At 42.9% G+C, this 21,322-nt stretch overlaps 1 protein-coding gene across 1 annotated transcript in view; it reads left to right on the forward strand.

Moving 5' to 3' along the window:
* APMAP (adipocyte plasma membrane associated protein) overlaps positions 1-21,322 on the forward strand; it is a 134,685-nt gene that overhangs the window by 101,484 nt on the left and 11,879 nt on the right. The window contains exons 6-7 of the mRNA XM_029594506.1: positions 2,899-3,073; positions 12,542-12,676. Of these exons, the coding sequence (XP_029450366.1) occupies positions 2,899-3,073; positions 12,542-12,676 (310 nt within the window). The remainder of the gene's footprint in view (positions 1-2,898; positions 3,074-12,541; positions 12,677-21,322) is intronic.

The raw sequence follows: 21,322 nt of genomic DNA on the forward strand, positions 1-21,322 counted from the left end.
AAATCGGGGCATCTTTGAAAATCGACTCCTCAATGCACAATTAAGCTCTGGAATTTGTTTCCAGAGGATGTGATTAGGGCAGCTAGTATCGCTGGGTTTAGGAAATATTTGGATAAGTTCTGGGAGAAGAAGTCCATTAACATCTGGTAATTGAGCTGACTTGGGGAATAGCCATTTGCTATTACTGGCATAAGTAGCATGGGATCTAATTGATTTTTGGTTAATTGCAGGTCGTAAGAGCTCTCAAAAGACATCCATTAAGGATCTGATGTTTAAAGTAGTTTTCTACTTGCAGTCTGCTCTGCAAGTTGAATTTCAGAATTACAGCCTTTCTTGAGGTTTACTGAAAAGGCTGTGTTGATCCAAACTGTGCCATCCTTTCTTCTTAAGGTAGTTCTGCAATTGTACATCAGTCAGCTAGCCTGCCTTCTTTTCTGAAGGATTCCTCCTCAGAGCAGTCTAACCGATGAAGCTCCTTAGATGTTCACAAGCTCATTTGTTGGTCCTTTTTCAGTGATCAACGGAAAGGGAAGACTGCTTCTAAAGTCTCTCCTTAGCCTGCTGGATTAAAGAGGTGATCATTTAGTATATGTCACTAAATGTTTGACACTTCCCAAAAGTCTTTGGGGACATTTGACCAGGGTGCAAGCCTCGTCCTGGGCAGAGCTTTTATTGGTGTTTCCAGAGGAGTCTCAGTTGGTGTCTATGCTCCCAAGTGAAGATTATGGTCAAGATGCATTCTTTAAGTTGCGACTCTTGTTGAGATTGAAGCTTTTTTTACTCCTTGATGATTTCAGAACTTTCTAGCAGACACTTGTGATTATTTACATTATTCTAATTCTGTTTATTTGAACCTACAGTTTTCAACTATTATAAAATGCAACTGCAAGAGGGTTTTTTTTTTTGGTTTTTTTTGGTCTGGAGCCAGTTCTAGTCTCCCTTCTTTGGCTTCCCTATTCATTTTTGTAGTAAATTCAAAGCCTTGATGCTGATTCACCAGGATCTGAGCTTGAAAGCACTGAGTGCTTCAGCTCCCTTCTGTAAATATACACATCCTCTCGCTCCCTACAGTCCTTAGGTCAGAGTTTTTTTGAATGTTCCCTTTCTAGAACTGGCTCACCTTGCTGACACTCAGGAAAGAAAGTTTTCAATAGTAGATTCTATCCTCCAGAATTCTTTTCCAGAGTACCTGAGAGCAGAGACCTGTCTGTCAATTTTCAGAAAACATTTGAAAGCATTTTTATTTCTCCAGACTTTGGGGCAATAGGGTTAAGATTATTGCGGGTTTCTTACGTTTGAGCTGTCATGCAGTGTTAGAATGGAGTCTGATTAAAGCTGTGTGTGTGAGATGACTGCAACATTCAGGTGCTGATTTCAGTACTATGATAAAAGAACTGCTAGTTTGATACTTTCGGTAGAGGTAGTTTTTTTATATTGTCTAATTTTACTGTCTGTTTGCATGTCTCTCTTTTATGACTGTTTTATTGGTACTCTGAGTAAAACATTGGCTACAGTAGGTTATAAATATGTAATTTGCTTCAATGTGGAAACCTATATTACTTTCAAGAATCCAAAGAATTCCTTTCGTTACCACTTAAGTCTAATTGGGCAAGATAATGACTTATGCCCTTAAAAGAGTAGTAAAGAAAATCTGGCACTTGTGGGTAGGAGGGGAATCCAAAGCACACAGGGTGAAAGCAGATTTAAAGCCAGAGAGCAAGGCAGATTTTAAAATCAGATTAAAAGCCCGAAAGCTAAGCAAAAATATTTTATTATATTTCAACAAGATCATACTCTAACCATTGTACAAACTTTCGGGCCGATAAAGTACAGTGTGCTCCATCGTGGACCTGCTGTTGGACGCACGTTTTCCCATACCCCTTATTCAGTAAGGGACGGAAAACGCGCGTCCAACCCGCCGAACCTAATAGCGCCCTCAACATGCAAATGCATGTTGATGGCCCTATTAGGTATTCGCGTGCGATTCAGTAAGTAAAATGTGCAGCCAAGCAGCACATTTTACTTTCAGAAATTAGCGCCTACCCAAAGGTAAGCGCTAATTTCTTCAGGCACCAGGAAAGTGCACAGAAAAGCAGTAAAAACTGCTTTTCTGTGCACCCTCCGACTTACTATCATGGCAATATTAAGTCGGAGGTCCCGAAAGGTTAAAAAAAAAAAAAGAAAAGAAAAAAAAAATTTTGAAGTCGGCCGGTGGCGGTCAGGTCGAAAACCGGATGCTCAATTTTGCCGGCGTCTGTTCTCGAGCCCGAACCGATGCCGGCAAAATTGAGCGTCGGCTGTCAAACCCGCTGACAGCCGCCGCTCCGGGCCAAAAGGAGGCGCTAAGGACGCGCTAGTGTCCCTAGCGCCTCCTTTTGCCAGTTTCTACCGCCGGACCTAATTTAAATACTGAATCACGCGCACAGGCAAGTGGCCTGTGCGCACGCCGGGAGAGCAGGCGTTCACCCGCTCTCCCGTGGACTTTACTGAATCGGCCCGTTTGAAAGAAAACCTCCTGTACTCTGTTTATTTAATCCTATCTTTTCTGTCCCAATGTAGTATCTAGCCTTTCTGGTTTTGTATGTTCATCTGTTATGCTATCAGTATGTTTTGGTTTTTTTTTCACTGCTCCTAGCACTCCCTCCAGATCCATGCCCGTTTTCATCTTCATTCCTGCCTATGAATTTGTGTGGCTGTACTGAAATCCAGTAACTTATTCCATTTTACTGTCATATCTATGCTGTCTTTCACTCAAATCATTTTGGAATGCATTAAGGCAGAACCTCATATCCAAGACAATATTGTTATATTATTTTACCAGACCAGACGAGCAGCTATATGCAGTAACCTTTTTCTAAAAGATGTTTTTCTTTCTTTATTTTCTATTTTTTTTTTTAGGAGATGTGCAAATACTTGTTTCTTCCCATAATCCAGTTCAGGGGAAAAAAATGTCTTTTGTGAATGATCTAACTTTAACCCAAGATGGGAGGAAGATCTACTTCACCGATTCCAGCAGCAAATGGCAAAGGAGGGACTATGCCTTCTTAGTAATGGAGGGTACAGATGATGGACGGTAAATAGAGAACATGTTTGTGTGTAATGACAAAATTAGCTATGGAGCTGCTGTTTGATTTTACTTTTTGCTCAGAGTTTGTTTTTCTCCCCATTGGAAACTTGCATTCTCTTAAGGAAAATGACAGCATATTTTTCAGCATGCAACGCTGGGCTTGGAACCAAACATAACCAACACATTTTAGCAAAGAGTATCTTAAGGCACAGTGGATCAGTGCACTTGCTTTTAATATGTGGAGATATGGGTTCAGTTCTTGGTTTGGTCCCAGGATGTGTCCATATCACAAAGCTCCACACAGTTGTGGCTCATTCAGGTTCTGCTAAGGACGAAGACAGGATTGAAAACATTTAATAGTTTTTTGGGGGAAGTTTCTGCTGTGATTCCCTGCCTGTGTAATGCCTGCATTAGTTCAGTGATTTTTAACCAGTGGGCACATAGTGTCAGATCTTGTTTTTAGAATCTTTAATGTAGATACCTGATAGGTTTGTGCATATATTAATCTAATTCAAAGACTCTGTGTGCAGATATCCATAATGAGTATGCATTAAATATATCTGAAAATCAGACCAGCTTGGGTGAGAGGGAGGGATGCAGAGGATTGTGAGACCCCCCCACTCTTTGAATACTGTTTCCAGATTTGGTCCTGGAACCTCACTTTAACAGTTTGTTTTCAGGATATCTGTAATGAATGTGCATCAGATAGATCTGGAAATACTGAGAGATCTGGTGTATGCAAGTACTATGTGACACACATTTGTTGTAAATATCCTGTAAAATTGGACCCGTGAAGCGAGCTCCAGGATTGGATTGGGAAATGTTGCAATAGCGGATGCTGTTTATCCTTTTATAACACTGAGCCTTAAAACTCCCAAAGCTTATACAAATGCAGAGCAAATACTTTTCATTCAACACAAAATGTCTAAACAAATTTTGCACGCAATTAGAAAAGCTATTCAGGAGAGCGAGAATAAGTGGGAAATGTTACAAAGTTTCATAATTTGCTGCCTACTGCAGAGCAGCCACATTTGGGATCTTTCATTAGCCAGCAGATTTGCTCTTGCTCATCTTACTTTCAATAGCAAAAGATACTGGATCTTGTTTTGAAAAGGTTTTTCCCACATGTGAGTTGTTTTTGCATACAGGGGGTCAACTACTGAGATTGATTGTCATTTTTTTTAAATCATTTTGATGTATGCAAAACCTCTTGGTGCATATTCCATTACGGACCATCTGACAACCAGACTGGCTGAGGTGCTTCTGAGGACTAGCTTGATAACCGCTGACCTAGTGGCTGTAGATGTGACCACCTGTGCACATGAGAGAACTTTCTTGGTTTTTTTTGACATACAATGATATTTTATGCAGGAAACGTCTGGGCTCACACCTTAACTTTATACCCCCAGGGAATTACACAGTTGTGCGCATGCAAAATTTTGTGCATAATTGAGTGCCTATATAATCATGCAGAATCTCATCATTCCCTCATGTGACTGCACAGACTTGCCTTGGGACATCCGGGTTTGTGGCTCTGGTTCCTGCAGTTGACGTGATTTGCCTCCAGATATCTGTTTGGGACCCTGCTGCAGTCTGCCCACCACGAGGGTCGGCGCCCTCTTCCGCTGCAGTCCTATGGGCCAGGCTGTAGAGAAAGCTGTCAAATTGGCTCAGATGAGCCACAGATTCCTCCCTCCAGATGGGGCCAGTGATGAGAGATTGGCGTCATCGTCATGCTCCCACCTAATTTGATGAATGTAGTCTGCCATTGGACAGCACGCACAAGAAGGCAGGAGGAATCGGCAGGCATTGGTACGTGAGACAAGAACGTCCACGTGCTGTTGAGGCTGGCCTGGCTGCTTGCTTTTGCTGTGACCCGGGCCAGTGATACCGTGTTTCCCCGAAAATAAGACAGCGTCTTACTTTCTTTTTACCCCCAAAAGTCCCACTATGTCTTACTTTCAGGGTATGTCTTATATTGGAAAAAAAGTCGAATTTGGTTTTAACCATAAAATAAATATTTATTTACAACCTGAACAGTATGGTATTCACCACAAAACAGTTTTATAAAAGCAAGTGCCAAAAAAGTCTTGTTACAACCGTATCATGACGGTATTTCCATGTATAACATGTAAAACAATGAAAAACGGTAAGAACGAACAGTTTGAATATGTTATACTGGCAGATAAAACAGATTTATTTTATGATAACCATGTCATCATCTTCAGGAACATCATCATAAACATCCACACTCTGAGGTTCCTGTAGATTTTCTTGGGACTCTCGGGACTCCATTTCTTGCTGAATCATTGGCCCAAATCTCTCATGGGTAGCAACGGCACTGTCCTGAAATGAGCAGGTCTTGTCCAGGTAGCCAGCTCGCAGTGCATTTGCGACGCAGGTGTCAGTGATCTTATCCCATGAATTCTTCACCCAGTTCACAATTTCTGGCAGTTTGGGCTTCACAAAGTTCCCACGTACATTTCTCTCCATTCGGTTTTCAATGTAGTCATTGATTTCCGCACGCAGATAGTCCTTGAACGGCTTGTTAATGGCGATATCCAGAGTCTGGAGATAAGGCGTCATCCCTGCGGGAATCATGATTTGGTCGATTCTTCGCTCATGAAGGAAGTTTTTCATGTTTTTGGCGCGGTGTGTGCTGGCTGCATCCCAGATCAGCATCCCTTTTTTGTTTCCTCTCATAACAAGCGGCAGCATTACATCAAGCCACTTCCTTATAACATCTTGTGTGGCCCAGGCCTTTTCAGTTTCCAGCACATAAATGCCAGAAACCCGCTCAATCTTGTCCTTCTTACCCTTTGCAATGAGTAGCGGTGTTACTTTAGTGCCATCCAGACGAATCGCCAAAATGCAGGTGACACGTGCACTTTCATAAGCGGTGGAGGGAACGTACACTGAGGAGGCACCTCGTTGATCAATGGTGGTTTGAGCTGCTTGGCCCATGAACACGGCAGTTTCATCCATGGCGATCATGTTGCAAAGACTGTACTTAGAGAAGTCAATGTCATCCACAAACTTCTTGTAGGCAAATGCACGTTTAACAATCTCAGCATCTTCCAGCCTAAAGAGGGTTGTGGATCTTCTCAAAGACAGGTCATTGCGTTCAAGAAAGCTATCCACCCAGTGCTGTGATGCCTTGAATTGTTCAGGGGAAATGTCAAACTGTGGTGCCACTGCAAGAGCATACTCCTGAATCTGAGCCCTGGTCACCACCAATGTCTTTGCTCTCCTGTCTGCAACCCACTCAGAGACCAGGCTTTCCAGCTCTGTATACATTGGTTGTCGACCACATCCAATCTTGCGCTTTTTAGCCATTCCGCTCTCCACTTTTTCACTCAGGTTAGTGTATTCTGCACGCCATTTTTGGACCAATCGGTGATCCAACATTTTCTCCTTGCAGAACTCCATTACATTTTTACCCAAAGATTCTTCGACAATCGCTTTTTTATACTCCACGGTGTAGCTCTTCCTTTTACCACTGGAACCGGAAGCGCTCATGTCTAGGGGCAAAAATATAGCGTACGGTAAAAGCACTGCTTATGGTTCCATATCACAGTCTCCCATAGGGTTACAGCCTCATACAGTATCCCAAACAGGGATACGGTAGTACCGTATATGTGTTATGCGAACAGGGGACATAGGCAATATACCTCTCTATCCTGTGTCTTCGCAGACAGCGCGATATCAGTGCGGGAGATCGCGCGGGGCACATCCAATGAGAGCTGCCGGAGACACATGATGCTATGTCTCTCCTGTGTCTTCGCAGACAGCGCGATATCAGTGCGGGAGATCGCGCGGGGCACATCCAATGAGAGCTGCCGGAGACACATGACGCTATGTCTCTGACAGCTCTCATTGGCTGTGCCCATGTGACCTCCTGCTCTGCTACACAATTGGTCGATCCAGTATCGTCCGGTCGAAGATTGCCCGTCTGTAACATGCTCGTAGCGCACAATTCGGGGGCGCAAGGCAATTCAGCGATACAGTCACCAGTTTCGCGCGTCCGTAGCGCTTCTTAAAACAGACGCGTAACCCTTCCCGCACCCGGCATGTAAATGAACGAATTAGCTGTATAATGAAGGAATTAGCTATTCCCCTCCGATACCGTAACGCGCGCTCATGTTCTCTCATTAGTAACGCACTGTTTTGCCGCGGCTGTAACGTCTTAGTTTACCGCCTCCCCCTAGTAGGAGTTAGGACTGTGAGTCTACCGGTAGTACGGTAACAAATCCATCGACACCGCTTAAGACACTCAAAAACAATAAAACACAATAAAAAAAAAAGCGATACAGAGATGATCGAGAAAATGTAATGATGTGGGACACATAAAACCTGTCAGAAAAAAAAATAAAAATTTTTAAATACCTGTCGGAGGGCCGCGTGGGTCCAGGCGGCCAGCGGGAGCCGGGTGGTCGCGTGTTAAATCTAGGCCGCGGGCGGGTGGGCGCTTGTTCCAGGCGGCGGGTGGACGCGCGTTAGTTCGAGACGGCCGGCGGCGGGTGGTCGCGTGTTAAATCTAGGCCAGGTCGCACAGACGCGCATTCATTCACTGCCGGTGGGGGCTGCGATTCGGCGCTCAAGGCAGTCACATGCCGTGACGTCACAGCATGTGTCTCCGGCGCCGAAAGCAGCCGGCAGCGGCAGCCGAAAGCAGCCGGCAGCGGCGAAAGCAGCCGGCTCCTCCGCCTGGATGAATGAATTCATTCACTGCCGCAGCCCCCACCGGCAGCCCCCACCGGCAGCCCCCAGCGCCGAATCGCAGGGGTCGCACAGGCGCTGTGGGCCTGTGCGCGCATTCATTCACTGCCGGTGGGGGCTGCCTCGGCAGCCCCCACCGGCAGTGAATGAATGCGCGCCTGTGCGACCCAGCCTAGATTTAACACGCGACCACCCGCCGGCCGTCTCGAACTAACGCGCGTCCACCCGCCCGCGGCACTGTTTCTACCGCAGCCTTACTGGATCGACCTGTCAATGAAGCCGGCGCCACCGTCCTCCTCTGCGCTATGCCGTGGCTACCTTTTACTTTACTACGTCTTACTTTCGGGGGATGTGTTACATTAGCCGACCCCCCCTAAAATTCCCTCTACGTCTTACTATCAGGGGTGTCTTACTATCGGGGAAACACGGTAGAAGAAAGCTGGCTGCAGTGGCCCAGAGTATGGCATAGGCACCTCAGGTTGGTGGGAAAAGTAGCAAAGCAATCATGGCTATTTAAACAAACCTTTCCCTAAATTCACTGATCCGCCATAGCTATCATTACTGAACATTCAGCACACTGTAAATAATTGTTATTGTCATGGAGTTACTCTCTGCTTTGTCGTCTTCTTCTCCCAGTTGCATCACCCCTGTTTCATTGTAACGTTTGCCTCTCTTTGCTATGTTAAAGTTTTTGTACCCCGATTCCTTGTGAACAGACATGATATGAATGCCAGTATAAAAAAGCACTAAATAAATAAATGACAGTGAATTGGCTGCCCGCTGGCCTTGCTGATAGGAGGAAGGAACTAATGGGAGAGGATTAAGGGAGACCAATGAGTAACTCAGGGGAGGGTGTCTTAAAATGGAACAGGGGTCTAATAGAGAGAGAGCCGGGGGAGTTGATTGGAGAGGGAAGGTGTCTTAAGGGAGAAAAAGACCTGATTGGGAGAGAGGAGGGTTGCTAGCAGGAGGGAAAGGGAGAGAGGGAGACCTTATTGGGAAGGGGAATGATGGGAGATTAGGGTGCCCAGAATTAAGGGGGGATCGTAGGAGGAAGAGAAGGTCAGCTATGGAGAAGAAAAACATCTTTAATGAGACCTGAATGGAAGAAGAGGCTACTCTGAGGGCATCTGATGGAAGAGGGAAGGGAGTTTGGGAGGGAGGAGGGTCAATGGAAGAGGAAGATGCTGGAAGAAGGGCCCTCACAGAAAAGAGCAGGATGCTTGAAGGAGAGGGTCTTGGTGGAAGAGGATGGGGAATTTTGTTTAGTATTTTTGCATTTTTGGGAGTCTTTAACTCTGTTGTGGTTTATTTGGCTGTCACATGTTTCTTGTGCAGTGTTTCCCAACCAATGTTCCTTCAGACCTGATCAGGTATGCCATGGAAAAGTCGCCATTGCCTGATGCTCAGATCCAGACCAGCAACTGGGCTGTGCTCTCAGCACCTCACAGCAAAAAGAGACCCCAGTGGTGGTGCTTAAATATCATTCTCAGAACGTGAAATCCTAGCTTACAGCATGAGCCCCGGAATATGCAGTATGCAGGGCACAGATAGCTGGACCCTGCTTTGTGCATGCTATACCTCATTTTCCCCCTTCCAAGCTGCCTCCTTTCAGGCTGTCAAGCTTCTGTCTTATCGTCAGGCTGAGTGAGATGGGGAGTGTGCACTGAGCACTGTTACTCACTCTGAGTATTGGTAACAGCAGCAGTGGAGTAACTCCTGGCAGCTACATGCCGCAGAAAAGGTGACTAACTGAGCCTGCTGCCCATCCCACACCAATTTCTCCCTTCTCCTGAACTTGTATATAGAGGAAGCTTGTCTACCATGACAGGTCCATGTGTGTCTTTATCCCTCTCTCTTTCTTTTATAAAATTTGGAAGAGAAACTGGGGCTTTCATGGTTTCCCTAGTTCTTGTTTTGGTCATATAAGTCCTCTCCATGTCTGCATGGCCTGCTCCATGGAGGTTGGTGTTCCATACAACGTTTTGGTTAATGTAAGTTTGCCTTGGGTTTGAAAAGTTTGAGAAATGCTGTGTAAGAAGAATGTTCTAACAGTGTTATACTGTTTAACCTACTGTATAAAAAAACAAAAGTATTTACTTGTGCATAATTCTCCTGGGTGTAAACTTAGTGTGATGTAGATAGTGTGTAGAAGTTTACTTTTTAAAGGACTTTAAGAACATAAGATTTGCCATACTGGGTCAGACCAAAGGGTCCATAAAGCCCAGAATTTGGTTTCCAACAGTGGCCAATCCAGATTACAAGTATCTGAAGAATCCCAAGGAGTAGATAGATTCCATGATGCTTATCCCAGAGCTAAGCAGTGGATTTTCCTAAATCCAACTTAATAATGGCTTATGCATTTTTCTTCCAGGAACTTGTACAAACCATTTTTTAAAAGCAGCTGCATTAACAGCTTTCACCACATCCTCCAGCAACAAATTCCAAAATTTAATTATGCATGGAGTAAAAAATATTTTCTCCTATTTGTCTTAAAAGTACAAACAGTGTTTTGTGCAAAAAATGGCCTTTTACAAAATTGTCCACCCGATTATGTGAATAAACCCATGTGTATTGTAAGTTTGCATACAATTTGAATGGAAGCATTCCTGTGGCAGACTTGGGGAGGGGTTTGGACTTAGGTGCATACTTTTAGATTTTAAAAAGTCCATGCTTAAATTTTTAAGGAAAACGTGTGCTTATTTTAGTAGACACAACTTGGGTAGGTAGATTTGGTGAGCTAATTTTCAAAGTGAGCTTGTACTTGTAAGTCTGCTTAGAAAACTGATGCAACTTGCATATTTTTTGCCAACTTTGGGGGCTGTTTTCAATATTTCTTTAATGCTTTGTGTAGGTTTTTATTTTGCCCCTGTAATTACTTAAATCTTCTCCCTCCTTTGGGCTTCCAGCTGCATCAGAGCCAGTATCTACTGGGAAATGGCATCATAAGCTTTTATTCACAACCACTTGGGGTTTTTTGTCCTATTTTTATATCCCCCCTTCCAACTTATAGTTCTGGGGGAATTCTGCACTACTGCGGAGCGCAGAATTGCCAAATTCTGCGCAGAATATAGAGAGGAGACTCTGGCTTGCTGTGAACGGAGCGCGTCCCACATATGCCGCGGGACGTGCTCCGTTCGCAGCAAAGATGAAGGCCCAGCGCGCCATTCGCAGCGAAAAGGGAAGGCCCCGTGTGCCACAAATGACACGCCCAGACCTTCATCTTCGCCGCAAACGGAGCGTGTTCTGCGGCACACAGGGTCCTTCCCTTTTCGCCGCAAATGGTGCACCGGGCCTTCATCTTTGCCACAAACGGAGCACATCCTATGGCAAATGCGAGACGTGCTCCATTCACGGCATGTCGGTGGAGAATGTGTGTGAGTGAGAGGGGGAGGGGAGGGTAAGAGAGAGCATGGGAGGTAAGGGGGGGTTGGGGTTGCCGGTGAGAGTGTGTGTGTGTTTCAGGGAGGGGAGCCTTTATGAGGGGAGGCTGGAGGGGAGCGTGAGAGAGAGCAGGAGGGTGTGAGAGAGAATGGTTGGTAAGAGGGGGGGTGGGGGAGATGCTTGAGTGTGGGTTTCAGGGAGGGGAGCCTTTATGAGGAGATTGTGAAGGAGTGTGTATGTGTGTGAGAGATTGGGAGCTCGTGTGTATGAAAAAGGGATCGTGTATGTGAGGGCCCTAGCCTGAGTGAAGGGATTGTGTATGTGTGAGACAGCCTGTGTGAAGGGGTGTATGAGAGAGAGACATAGGTAGCCTGTGTGAGGATGTATGTGTGAAACAGAAAGGGAGCTTGTGTGGGTGTGTATGCAAGAGAGAGGGCCCTGTATGAGGGAGGGGTGTGTGGGAGCCTGTATGAGGGTATGTGTATTAGAGAGAGGGAGCATGTGTGTGAGAGAGGGGGAGCCTGTATGAGGGGCAGTACTGAGAAACAGGGTCAAACTCTGGGATTGGCAATAGAGTGGAAGGAATTGAGCCTAGAGGTGGAGGGGAGAGATACTGGTAGGTGGAGGAGTTGGGGCCTGAGAGGGCAAAGAGGCCAGGGGAGTAGGGAGAGCGAGTGGAAGGGACACTTACAGTGAATATCTAGGGAAATTCTGCTCAAAATATTTAAAATTCTGCATCTTTAAGTAATATCTTTTCTGTATTAATTTAAAATGTAATTACTTAAATATTGTCATGTAAATTGTGTTATTTTGACCAATATAAAGTTTGCAGAATTTTAAGTTGTTTTTTGCACAGAATTCCCCAGGGAGTAAACTTACTTGGTCCAGTTATTTCAGTGGAAGTCCTGGGCCAGGGGCTATGCAGCTGGGCTCCTCCCTGGGATTTGGCTACTGTGGATGCTAAATCTAGCCACTGTCTGCTACTGAGCAATGGCTGAAACTCCCCCTCCCAGCAACTGTGAACCCAATTGATCAAGGAAATGGAAGACCTGATCCCAATTGATCAAGGAAATGGAAGACCTGATCCCACCTCCAAAACCAAGTCTTCGGCATTGGTGTATTTATTTATTTTTTTTTAATTTAGCATACTTAAATGTTGATAGCTAGGGCACAGTAGGTGTTTTGTAATTTTTTTTCTTTTTTTTAAATTTCCAAACATGGTCTTTGACAAGTGTCTAATCACAGATAGATAGAATTCGACTCAAAGCATTTTTATTTTGCTAGGAAAACCTAAGCCTACTGGACTGCTGTGCCATATATCACTGAAATGGACTCACTCTTTTTTCCTTTTTTTTTTTTTTTTTTGTTAAGCTTATTGGAATATGACACAGTGACAAAAGAAGTGAAGGTCTTGTTGGATGGCCTGAGGTTCCCGAATGGAGTTCAGCTTTCTCCTAATGAGGACTTTCTTCTTGTGGCAGAAACAACTATGGCAAGGATAAGAAGGTATGTTCTAGAGTTAATAGGATTGTGCACGTTTAAACAAGAGTTGGCAAAGCACTGGAACTTTTTACGGCAGTGTCGGCTGCTGTATGGGCTTATCCATTAACATCTGCACCTGCAAGCTTTTTTTTTTTCCTTGATAGGTAACCATTTAACTAATTTGCTTGACCTTTGTTTTAAAATATGTTGTTACTTTTGTAATTGGAAATTATTTAAAAGGCATTAGTCAGGGAAATGTGTGATACAGTAGGCCAGGGCTGGCTAAGCGCCATGGAACTTGTAGCTATTGCACATCAGTGTTTAAAAATCAGCTTTCAACTCATTTTATACATTATTGTCCATGCAACTACAAAGTAATTACATATGAACATGACTTCTAGCTGCTGAAATGACTGAAAAGAGCACTTGAACATGAAATATTTCTTTCAAAACTAATTAGTATCTTGTCTGTTCTTGTTCAGTTTGATTTTTTTTTTTTCCCAATATATCTTTGTCAACTTTATTTTATCAGATGGTTAATAGATTGATTTTTTTTTCTCTACTACAGCTCAGATTGGCTGTAGTTCATCCTGATCCCACCTTCATCTTGCTAGGGTCTACTCTTGTATTTTGGACTTTCCCTTCCCCCTACTCATTTCTCCTCACTTGTTTTATTTATTTATTTAAGGCTTTTATATACCGAATTTCTTGATACAGATCAAATCAACTCTGTTTACATCTGTCGATTCTCACACTTCAGCAGTTTCTCACGTGGTGTTTTTTTTTTCTGTCACTTCTTTAATGTCAGTTCTGTCCATTTTCTTGGCATTTTCCTGATCCTAATCCTATTTCTTGTTTTCATCTTCTTAGATTCTATTGCCAGTGCGCCCATAGAGTCGGTAACTTTGATACCGCACACACATGCTGGCTCGTGCCAAAGGTCACAGTCATTTTGTAATATATACGCATATATGTGCACATGGTATAAAATAGGCTGCATGCGCGAATTTGGGTGCACAATTTTATATGGACAGGTGCATGTGCACACAAATGCTGGCTCTGCTGTGTAAGTAGGAGGATTTTAGTAGACGAGCACCAATGCAATTACCAGTTTCCCCAGTTCATTTTCCCTTTTACCCTGTTAGCCCCTACCCTTTAAAACCCTGCTGACTAGCCTATTTTTCTTTTTGTTTTTTTTGTTTTAGGGCTTACACGCCATCCATAGCAGAAGTAAAGTTACGTGGTAGGGGACCCAGGCGCATGCTTGTGCACATAAGTATTTACACGCTGGTTTCATTCATAAATCTTAAAACATCCCCTGCCCCTTTTTGGAAAAAGATTTTTGTATCCGGTTGCCTTTTAAAAATCTGCACAGCGTGCGCCAGCCCAATTTCTGCCTGGCACGTGCCGGGCTCTTAAAATTCACCCCAGTATTTCTAATCTCTCATATCCAACTGTTCATCTTCTCCCAAGCATTTCACTGCTACACTGTGAAACTATCAGTCACCCATCAACAAATCATTCTGTTCCACTTGACCTTTTTCTTAGCAACAACATTAATTTTTTGCTCTGGTTGAAATGTGGATTCTCTCTCATGATCCCACTTCTTTAACTGTCTTCTACACTTCTCTTTCATTATTTGCTCACTTCCCTGGTTTATTTGGTCATGACAGAAGGGTTAACCTAATCTCCATCAGTTACTGGCCTTTTCCTTTTCTTATTTCTGCAGCTCATCTATCTTACTTGGCTTTCTTTGGACTTCATTACTCTCTTGCCTTCCTGTTATTGTTATCCGTACATCTTATGATTCTGATCACCTTTTTTCTAGTGTGGTATTACTGTTACATTGTGGGTTATTTCCTCTTTGTGGCTCTCTGCTTATCTTTAGCTTCTCAGATTTAGTTAGGAACACCTTTTGAAACTATGAAGGTTTCTCTGCATTGAGAGGCAGATTTTAAAAGGGTTACGCTTGCCGAATCTATTTTGCATAGGCCCGGCGACACGCGCAAAGCCCCAGGCCGCACATATGTCCCGGGGCTTTGTGAAAGGGGCAGGGGCCGAAGGAAAGCTCCCTCCGAGGCCGCTCCAATTTTGCATAGGCTCGGCGGTGCGCGCAAGCACCGGGACGCGCATATGTCCTGGGGCTTTCCAAAATGGGCGGTTCGGGGACGTGGCAGTGGTCCGGGGGTGATCCTGAGTACTCCGGCACAGGGGCCTGTGCCCCGGGGCATGGCGTGTCGGCAGCTGGCCAGCGCACGCAAGTTACGCCTGCCTCGGGCAAGCATAACTCCTGAAAAAAAGGTAGGGGGGGATTTAGTTAGGGCTGGGGGTGGGTTAGATAGGAGAAGGGAGGGAAAGGTTGGGGGGATTGAAAAAAAAGATTTCGGCGTGGCCTTGGATGGAACGGGGAAAGTCATCAGGGCTTGCAAGTGTGCACCCCCTTACACACGCCGATCCTGGATTTTATAACATGCAAGAACACACGTACCATTTAAAATATCCCTACTACGCATATGTGTTGGAGCCTTTACTTCTGTATTCACAAGTGACTGGTGAGAGAGACTTTTAAAGCGCCAATCTGACACACTATATATCTCCCACTGTAAGAGGGTTAGTGTTACAAGGGTTTACATACTCTTGTGCCCTAGGCAGACCAATGTAACACCACTCCCCCCAAAACCCACCCTGAGTTGAAAGTGTTCCTCTTACAGTGGGATATATATAGAGAGTCGTCATATCCCTTTAAAAAGTGTCTTTCTCTCTCTCTCCCTGCCCCACCCTTCCCCCGTGTTCACAATCCCTCTGGCTCAGGCTTGTGCCTCATTAGGACCAGCAATAAAGTTACCTGCGTAACTTGGTGCACGTTGCCAAGGTCAGCCTTGCAAAATTCAGGGGTTACACACTTATATCTTGGCCCCACCCCAGAATGCCCATTCTCCACCCCTTTTCTGCCTCCTTATTCCTGACGTGCATACTTCCCGGCTTCTTAAAATTTGTGTTGCTTGCGTGCGGCCCACATACGCATGTATGGGGCCATTTTTGCTTGAGCAACGCTTTTAAAATCTACCTGTAATTGCTTCATGTAATGCCTATCTCTCAGCTACCAAGTTCTTCTCACACCCGGAAAGATGCTTACCGTCACTTCCATATCTCCATCTTGTATGTTTCTCCATCTGACATGCTCTCCTAAGATGGCAACTACATAGCCTAATTAATTGTTTAGCATGCGTAGCTATTAGTTGCGCTTCCTATGAAGTACAGTAGCAGAAATTTTCTCTTGCTCATTGATCAAGTTTTATATGCTTTTGTTGCAAAATGGCAGTTATCTTGTGTAAATTGGCAGCTGTGGCATTCTGAAATGTTCTCAGCTTTAGCTTTTTTTTTTTTTTTTTTTTTTTTTAAACACTTTTCGTGGACTTAGATACACATGTCACATTGACTAGAGATGTTCTGGTGCGGGGATAATTGGATATACTATTCAGTCTTTACTGAAGGTTTCTGACCTTGCAGCATAATTTCACTCTGGCTGGTCCATCTCTCCTTTTCAGTTATTTTTCACTTATAATTTCAGTTTTAACTCTCTCAACCTTGTACAAGATATGTGCAGAAGTTATTGCCTCTAGTTTTACTGTTCTCATTCTTGTCTTGAATGATTTCAGAATTCACTTGGATTCATGTGATCCAGTAAACTCTCTTCTCTCTAGCTTTTCTTCTCTTTTCCTTTACCTTACTGTCCACTCGTTCTGGCACCATCTGGGCTTCCTCTTTTTCAAGCTTTACTCATTTTCTCTTTTTCTTTAGTACCTCTCTCTGATCTATCTGTTATCTGCTCTGCAGTTTTTAAGCCCAATACTCCAGCTATCTTAATGTCCATTTCTGATGCAGCTCCCTGATCTGGACTTTTCAGTTTTTGATTGTGTTCTCATTTTGTTTTCTTTCTGAGCCAGATATGAATAAAATGTATGCAGAAATTATTTTCTCTTCATAAAGCATGTTTTATATGCAGACAATATGCTTTGTGCACATATTGGGGTAATTTCAAAAGGATTTGTGTGTAAACACATTTTAGCAATTTTCAAAGACTCACTTATACGCGTAAAATGCATTTACGTGTGCAAAACCCAGTTTTAAGTATGTAAATCTATTTGAAATTACCCCATTATGTTTAATGAGTGTAAGTCATGCTTTATGTGCAGAAGACACTGTGCACACAAAACGTTTTCTATGCAGAAAACGTTTTATGCACGCTAAGCATATATGAGTTAATGTGCTTTTTGTTTAAACCCCTGATGCATTAACGTACCATTAGTTTATTGCATCAGGAGTTAACTTAATTTTTACCATGGAATTTTCCTCCAGGAATTTGTCCAAACCCTTTTTAAACCTAACTATGTTAACTGTTTCACATCTTCTGGCAACAAGTTCCACAGTTTGTTTATGGTCTGAGTGAAAATATACTTTCTCAGATTTTTTTTTTTTTTTTAAACTGCTACTCATTAGCTTTCTAGAGTGTCCCCCAGGCCTAGTACTGATGGAAAGTGTAAACTATTCCCTACGTACCCATTCCACACTACTCATGATTTTATAAACCTCTAACATGCCTCCTCTTGGCTGTCTTTTCTAGGCTGAAGAGCCTCAACCTGTTAGCTTTTCCTCAAAGGAAAGCCATTCTGTTCTTTTATCATTTGGTCGCCGCCCTCTGCACTTTTTCTGGTTGTGCTGTATATTTTGAGATGGGGAGACCAAAACCACACACAATATGCAAGGTGCATTCACATCATGGATCTATATAGAGGCATTATGATATGATATCTTCATTTTTATATATGGACATTTTAGATCACCGATCTCCTAGTCTTGCAAGGTCCTCCTGCAATTTCTCATAACCACGTTGAACAATTTTCTGTTATCTGCAGATTTTATAACCTCTTATCACTACTTTTCCTATATTATTTATAAAATGTATTAAAGCACCGGTCCCAGTACAGATCCCTTGGACACTCCACTATTTACCTTTCTCCATTGAGACATGACCATTCATTCCTACTGTGTTCTATCTTTTAGACCAATCCGCAACAGGACATTGCTTCCTATTCCATGACTTTAATTTCCTAATGAGCTTCTCGTGAGGAACATTGTCGACCGACTTTTGAAAATCCAGATATACTATATCAACAGACTTAGCCTTTTTCACATGTTTAAAATATAACAGATTTGTAATTCAAGACTTCGCTTTGCTAAATCCATGTTGATTCTGCCCCATTAATCTGTGTATCCAGATGGCCAGTAATTTTGTTCTTTAGAGTCACTTCTACTGATTTTGCCCAGTACTTGTTATGATCTTGTCTTCCCTGAGCACTCCTTTTGCCCTTCATTTATCTAGCCAGTCTAACAGATTCCCTTACAAGCTTCTTGCTTTGAATATTCAAGAAAGTTTTGATTTGGGGATTTTGTCTCTTTGGCAAGCTTCTTTTCAAATTCCCTTTTGGTCTGCACTATTAATGCTTACATGTAATTTGCCAGTGCTTATGCTCTTGTTTTCTTCATTTGGATCCACCTTTCAGTTTTTGAAAGATGTCCTTTTTGGTTTTAATTGCCTCTTTCACCTTGCCATTCAAACATGCAAGCAGTCGCTTGCTCATATTTCTACCTATTCTAATACAAGGAATACTTGTCTGGGTGTCCAAGATGGTGATTTTAAACAGCATCCACACCTAATGCTAACTTTCTACTTTTAGAATCGCTCCTTTTAGTTTTTTTTCTAACCAATTTTCTCCTAGTTTCCTTGTATAAAGTTATACTACCACAGAGGTTCAATTTGATTACATTATGATCACTATTGCCAAGCAGCATAATTACCATTACCTCTCACACCAGATCCTGTATCGCAGTGAGAGTATTCTCCCCTCTTGTTGGTTCTAGGACCAGCTGTTCCAGGCTGCAGTCACTTATAGTATCTAGAAACCTTGCCTCCACAGTATGCGCCAGTAAGACAATTGCAGTCTCCCATTATAGTGTTCCCTAATTTGTAGCGTTTCTAATTTCTGTTAGCATGTTATTGTCTATCTGTTCATCCAGCCAGTAGTAACCTCCCACAGCTGTTTCCCTATCACGCAGAGAATGTCTGTCCATAGAGATTGCACATTGCATTTTGTTTCCTGTAAGACTTTTATCCTGTTTGATTGTATGCTATCCTTACATATAGTGCTACCCTCCCACCAGTTTGATCCAGCCTATCATTTCAATATATTTTGTATGTTGGTATGTGTCCCATTAGTTATTCTTCTTTCACTAGGTCTTTGAGAGACCCTTTTTTCCTCTATCTATACTCATTCCTTGGATGCCCTTATTTCTTCTATGAGAGTTTGTGTTCATACCAATCCTTTGCTAACGAAAGTCAATTTTATTTCACACCTTTCCATTGCTGTTTCAACATTCACCCTGCCTCGTTGCATGTCACTGCTTGGGATGTACTCCTTCTCTGTGTCACTCAAACACAGAAGCACGACAGCAGAAAAGGACCATAGGGGAATTCTGGTATGCCTCGGCGCTGAGAATGAGAGGTGTTCTGGCAGGGCCCTGCAGTTGTGTTTTACCTCCAGTCTTCTATAAAATGTTGTGATGTAGTGTGGTGTTGCTTACAGACCTTTTGTGACATCTGATAGATTACCTTGTCAGGCAAAAGATGATGAAACTTGAGGAAGAAGTCTTTTTAACATGCCAGACTCCAGGATGATGACATAAGACATGCCATACTTGGATTGGCCACAACAGTGGCCAATCCAAGGCACAAGTACCTTGCAAGTACCCAAACATTAAATAAATCCCATGTTACTAATGCCAGCAACCAGCAGTGGCTATTCCCTATTGATTAATAACAATTTATGAACTTCCTCCTCCAGGAACTTATCCAAACCTATTTTAAACCCAGCTACGCTAACAGCCTTAACCTCATCCTCTGGCAACAAATTCCAGAGTTTAATTGTGAGTTGAGTGAAAAAGAACTTCCTCCGATTTTGTTTTAAATCTGCTATTTGCTAACTTCATGGAATGACCCCTATTCCTTGTATTATCCGAAAGAGTACCATTTCACATTTACCTATTCAAGATCTTTCATGATTCTGTAGACCTCTATCACATCCCCCATCAGCCGTCTCATCTCCAAGTTAAACAGCCCCGACCTCTTTAGCCTTTCCTCACAGGGGAGCCATTCCATCCCCTTTATCATTGTGGTCATCCTTCTCTGTACTTTCTCTAGTGCAGCTGTATCTTTTTTTGAGAAGTGGTGACCAGAATTGCACACATGCAGGAATACAGAGGCATTATGACACTCTCCATTTTATTTGCTGTTCCCTTCCTAATAATTCCTAACATTCTGTTTGCTTTTTTGACTGGCACAGCACACTGAGCCAACAATTTAAATGTAATAATCAGCTATGAATCCTAGATCTTTTTCCTGGGTGGTAACTCCTAATATGTTACCTTATCTTAGTACAGCATGGGTTATTTTTTCCTTATATGCATTGCCTTGCACTTATCCACATTATATTTCATCTGCCATATGACACCTAATCTTCCAGTCTCGCAAGATCCTATTGCATTTTATTACTGTGATGGAGTGCTTGTTGGAGTTTAGATGATTTGATCAAGGATCAGTTCAAATTACAATCCTCTCTAGATGAAATTAGAGTAGGCTTTGATTAATATGTGACAAGACTCGTGGATTTAGACCATAGGATCTTTTCTCAAGAAATATCATCTGAGCAGTTTTCCACTCAAATTGCTCACTAAAGAGAATGTTGTTCTCAAGAGAATTGAGGATCAGGAGAATAGAGCTCGGCGTAATAACATTTGAGTTATAAGTTTACCAAAATCTATGAAAGAGGCTGAATTAATGGAGCAAGGGCAGGTATGGCTCCTTGAGGTCTTGGGCATTTTCCTGAACTGAACCGATCAAAGTGAGCACACCAGGTAGAGCTGTTGAGAGAAGGTATAAATAAGCCTAGACTTAAAGATTGTGATACAATTGAGAGCCTACAAAAAGACTAGTACCTTAGAACATCATGGTATTAAACTTTTCAACTTTAATAACTATTCAGTTAGTGTCTGAGGCTTGTAGGAGCTTATACTTGTTTTGTACAGAGTTGTATCGAAAGGGCCTGAAATTTTTGTTGCAGTTTCTAGCCCAGATCTATAATTGCTGCACAATACAGAACAGGCGCTGTGCTTTTAGGACATACTCAGCAGAGCTACTTAATGTATTATATTAATTCAGAATGGGATATATGCCATGTATGCAATCTCTATTTTTAGTAGATAGTTTTATGACTTTTTGCCGTTTTATAGAAGAGTAAGGTTTGGCTCCTCATGAGCAGCCCCCACCCAGCACGGATGTGCAGGTGCTATGAATAATCGGGCACCCAATGCATCTTTGTGGGCAGCCGCCCCCATTGTGCCTGGCCTGATCTCGAGTGTAAAATCTTAATGTCATTGAATCAGCTATATGTGTAGGACCTTCATAGGTACAACTTTTCAAATAACTGCCAAGTTGTTTGACCTTCTGGTCCGCTTTTATTTAATTTTTTAGTGCTATTTTTCTTTTCTTTTTCTTTTCTTTATACACAGTCCCATGAAGATCCCTCAATCGGGTCACCGCAATAAACACACATT

Source organism: Rhinatrema bivittatum, chromosome 3 (genome assembly GCF_901001135.1).
Source record: "Rhinatrema bivittatum chromosome 3, aRhiBiv1.1, whole genome shotgun sequence".
In the NCBI taxonomy this organism is placed as follows: Eukaryota; Metazoa; Chordata; class Amphibia; order Gymnophiona; family Rhinatrematidae; genus Rhinatrema; species Rhinatrema bivittatum.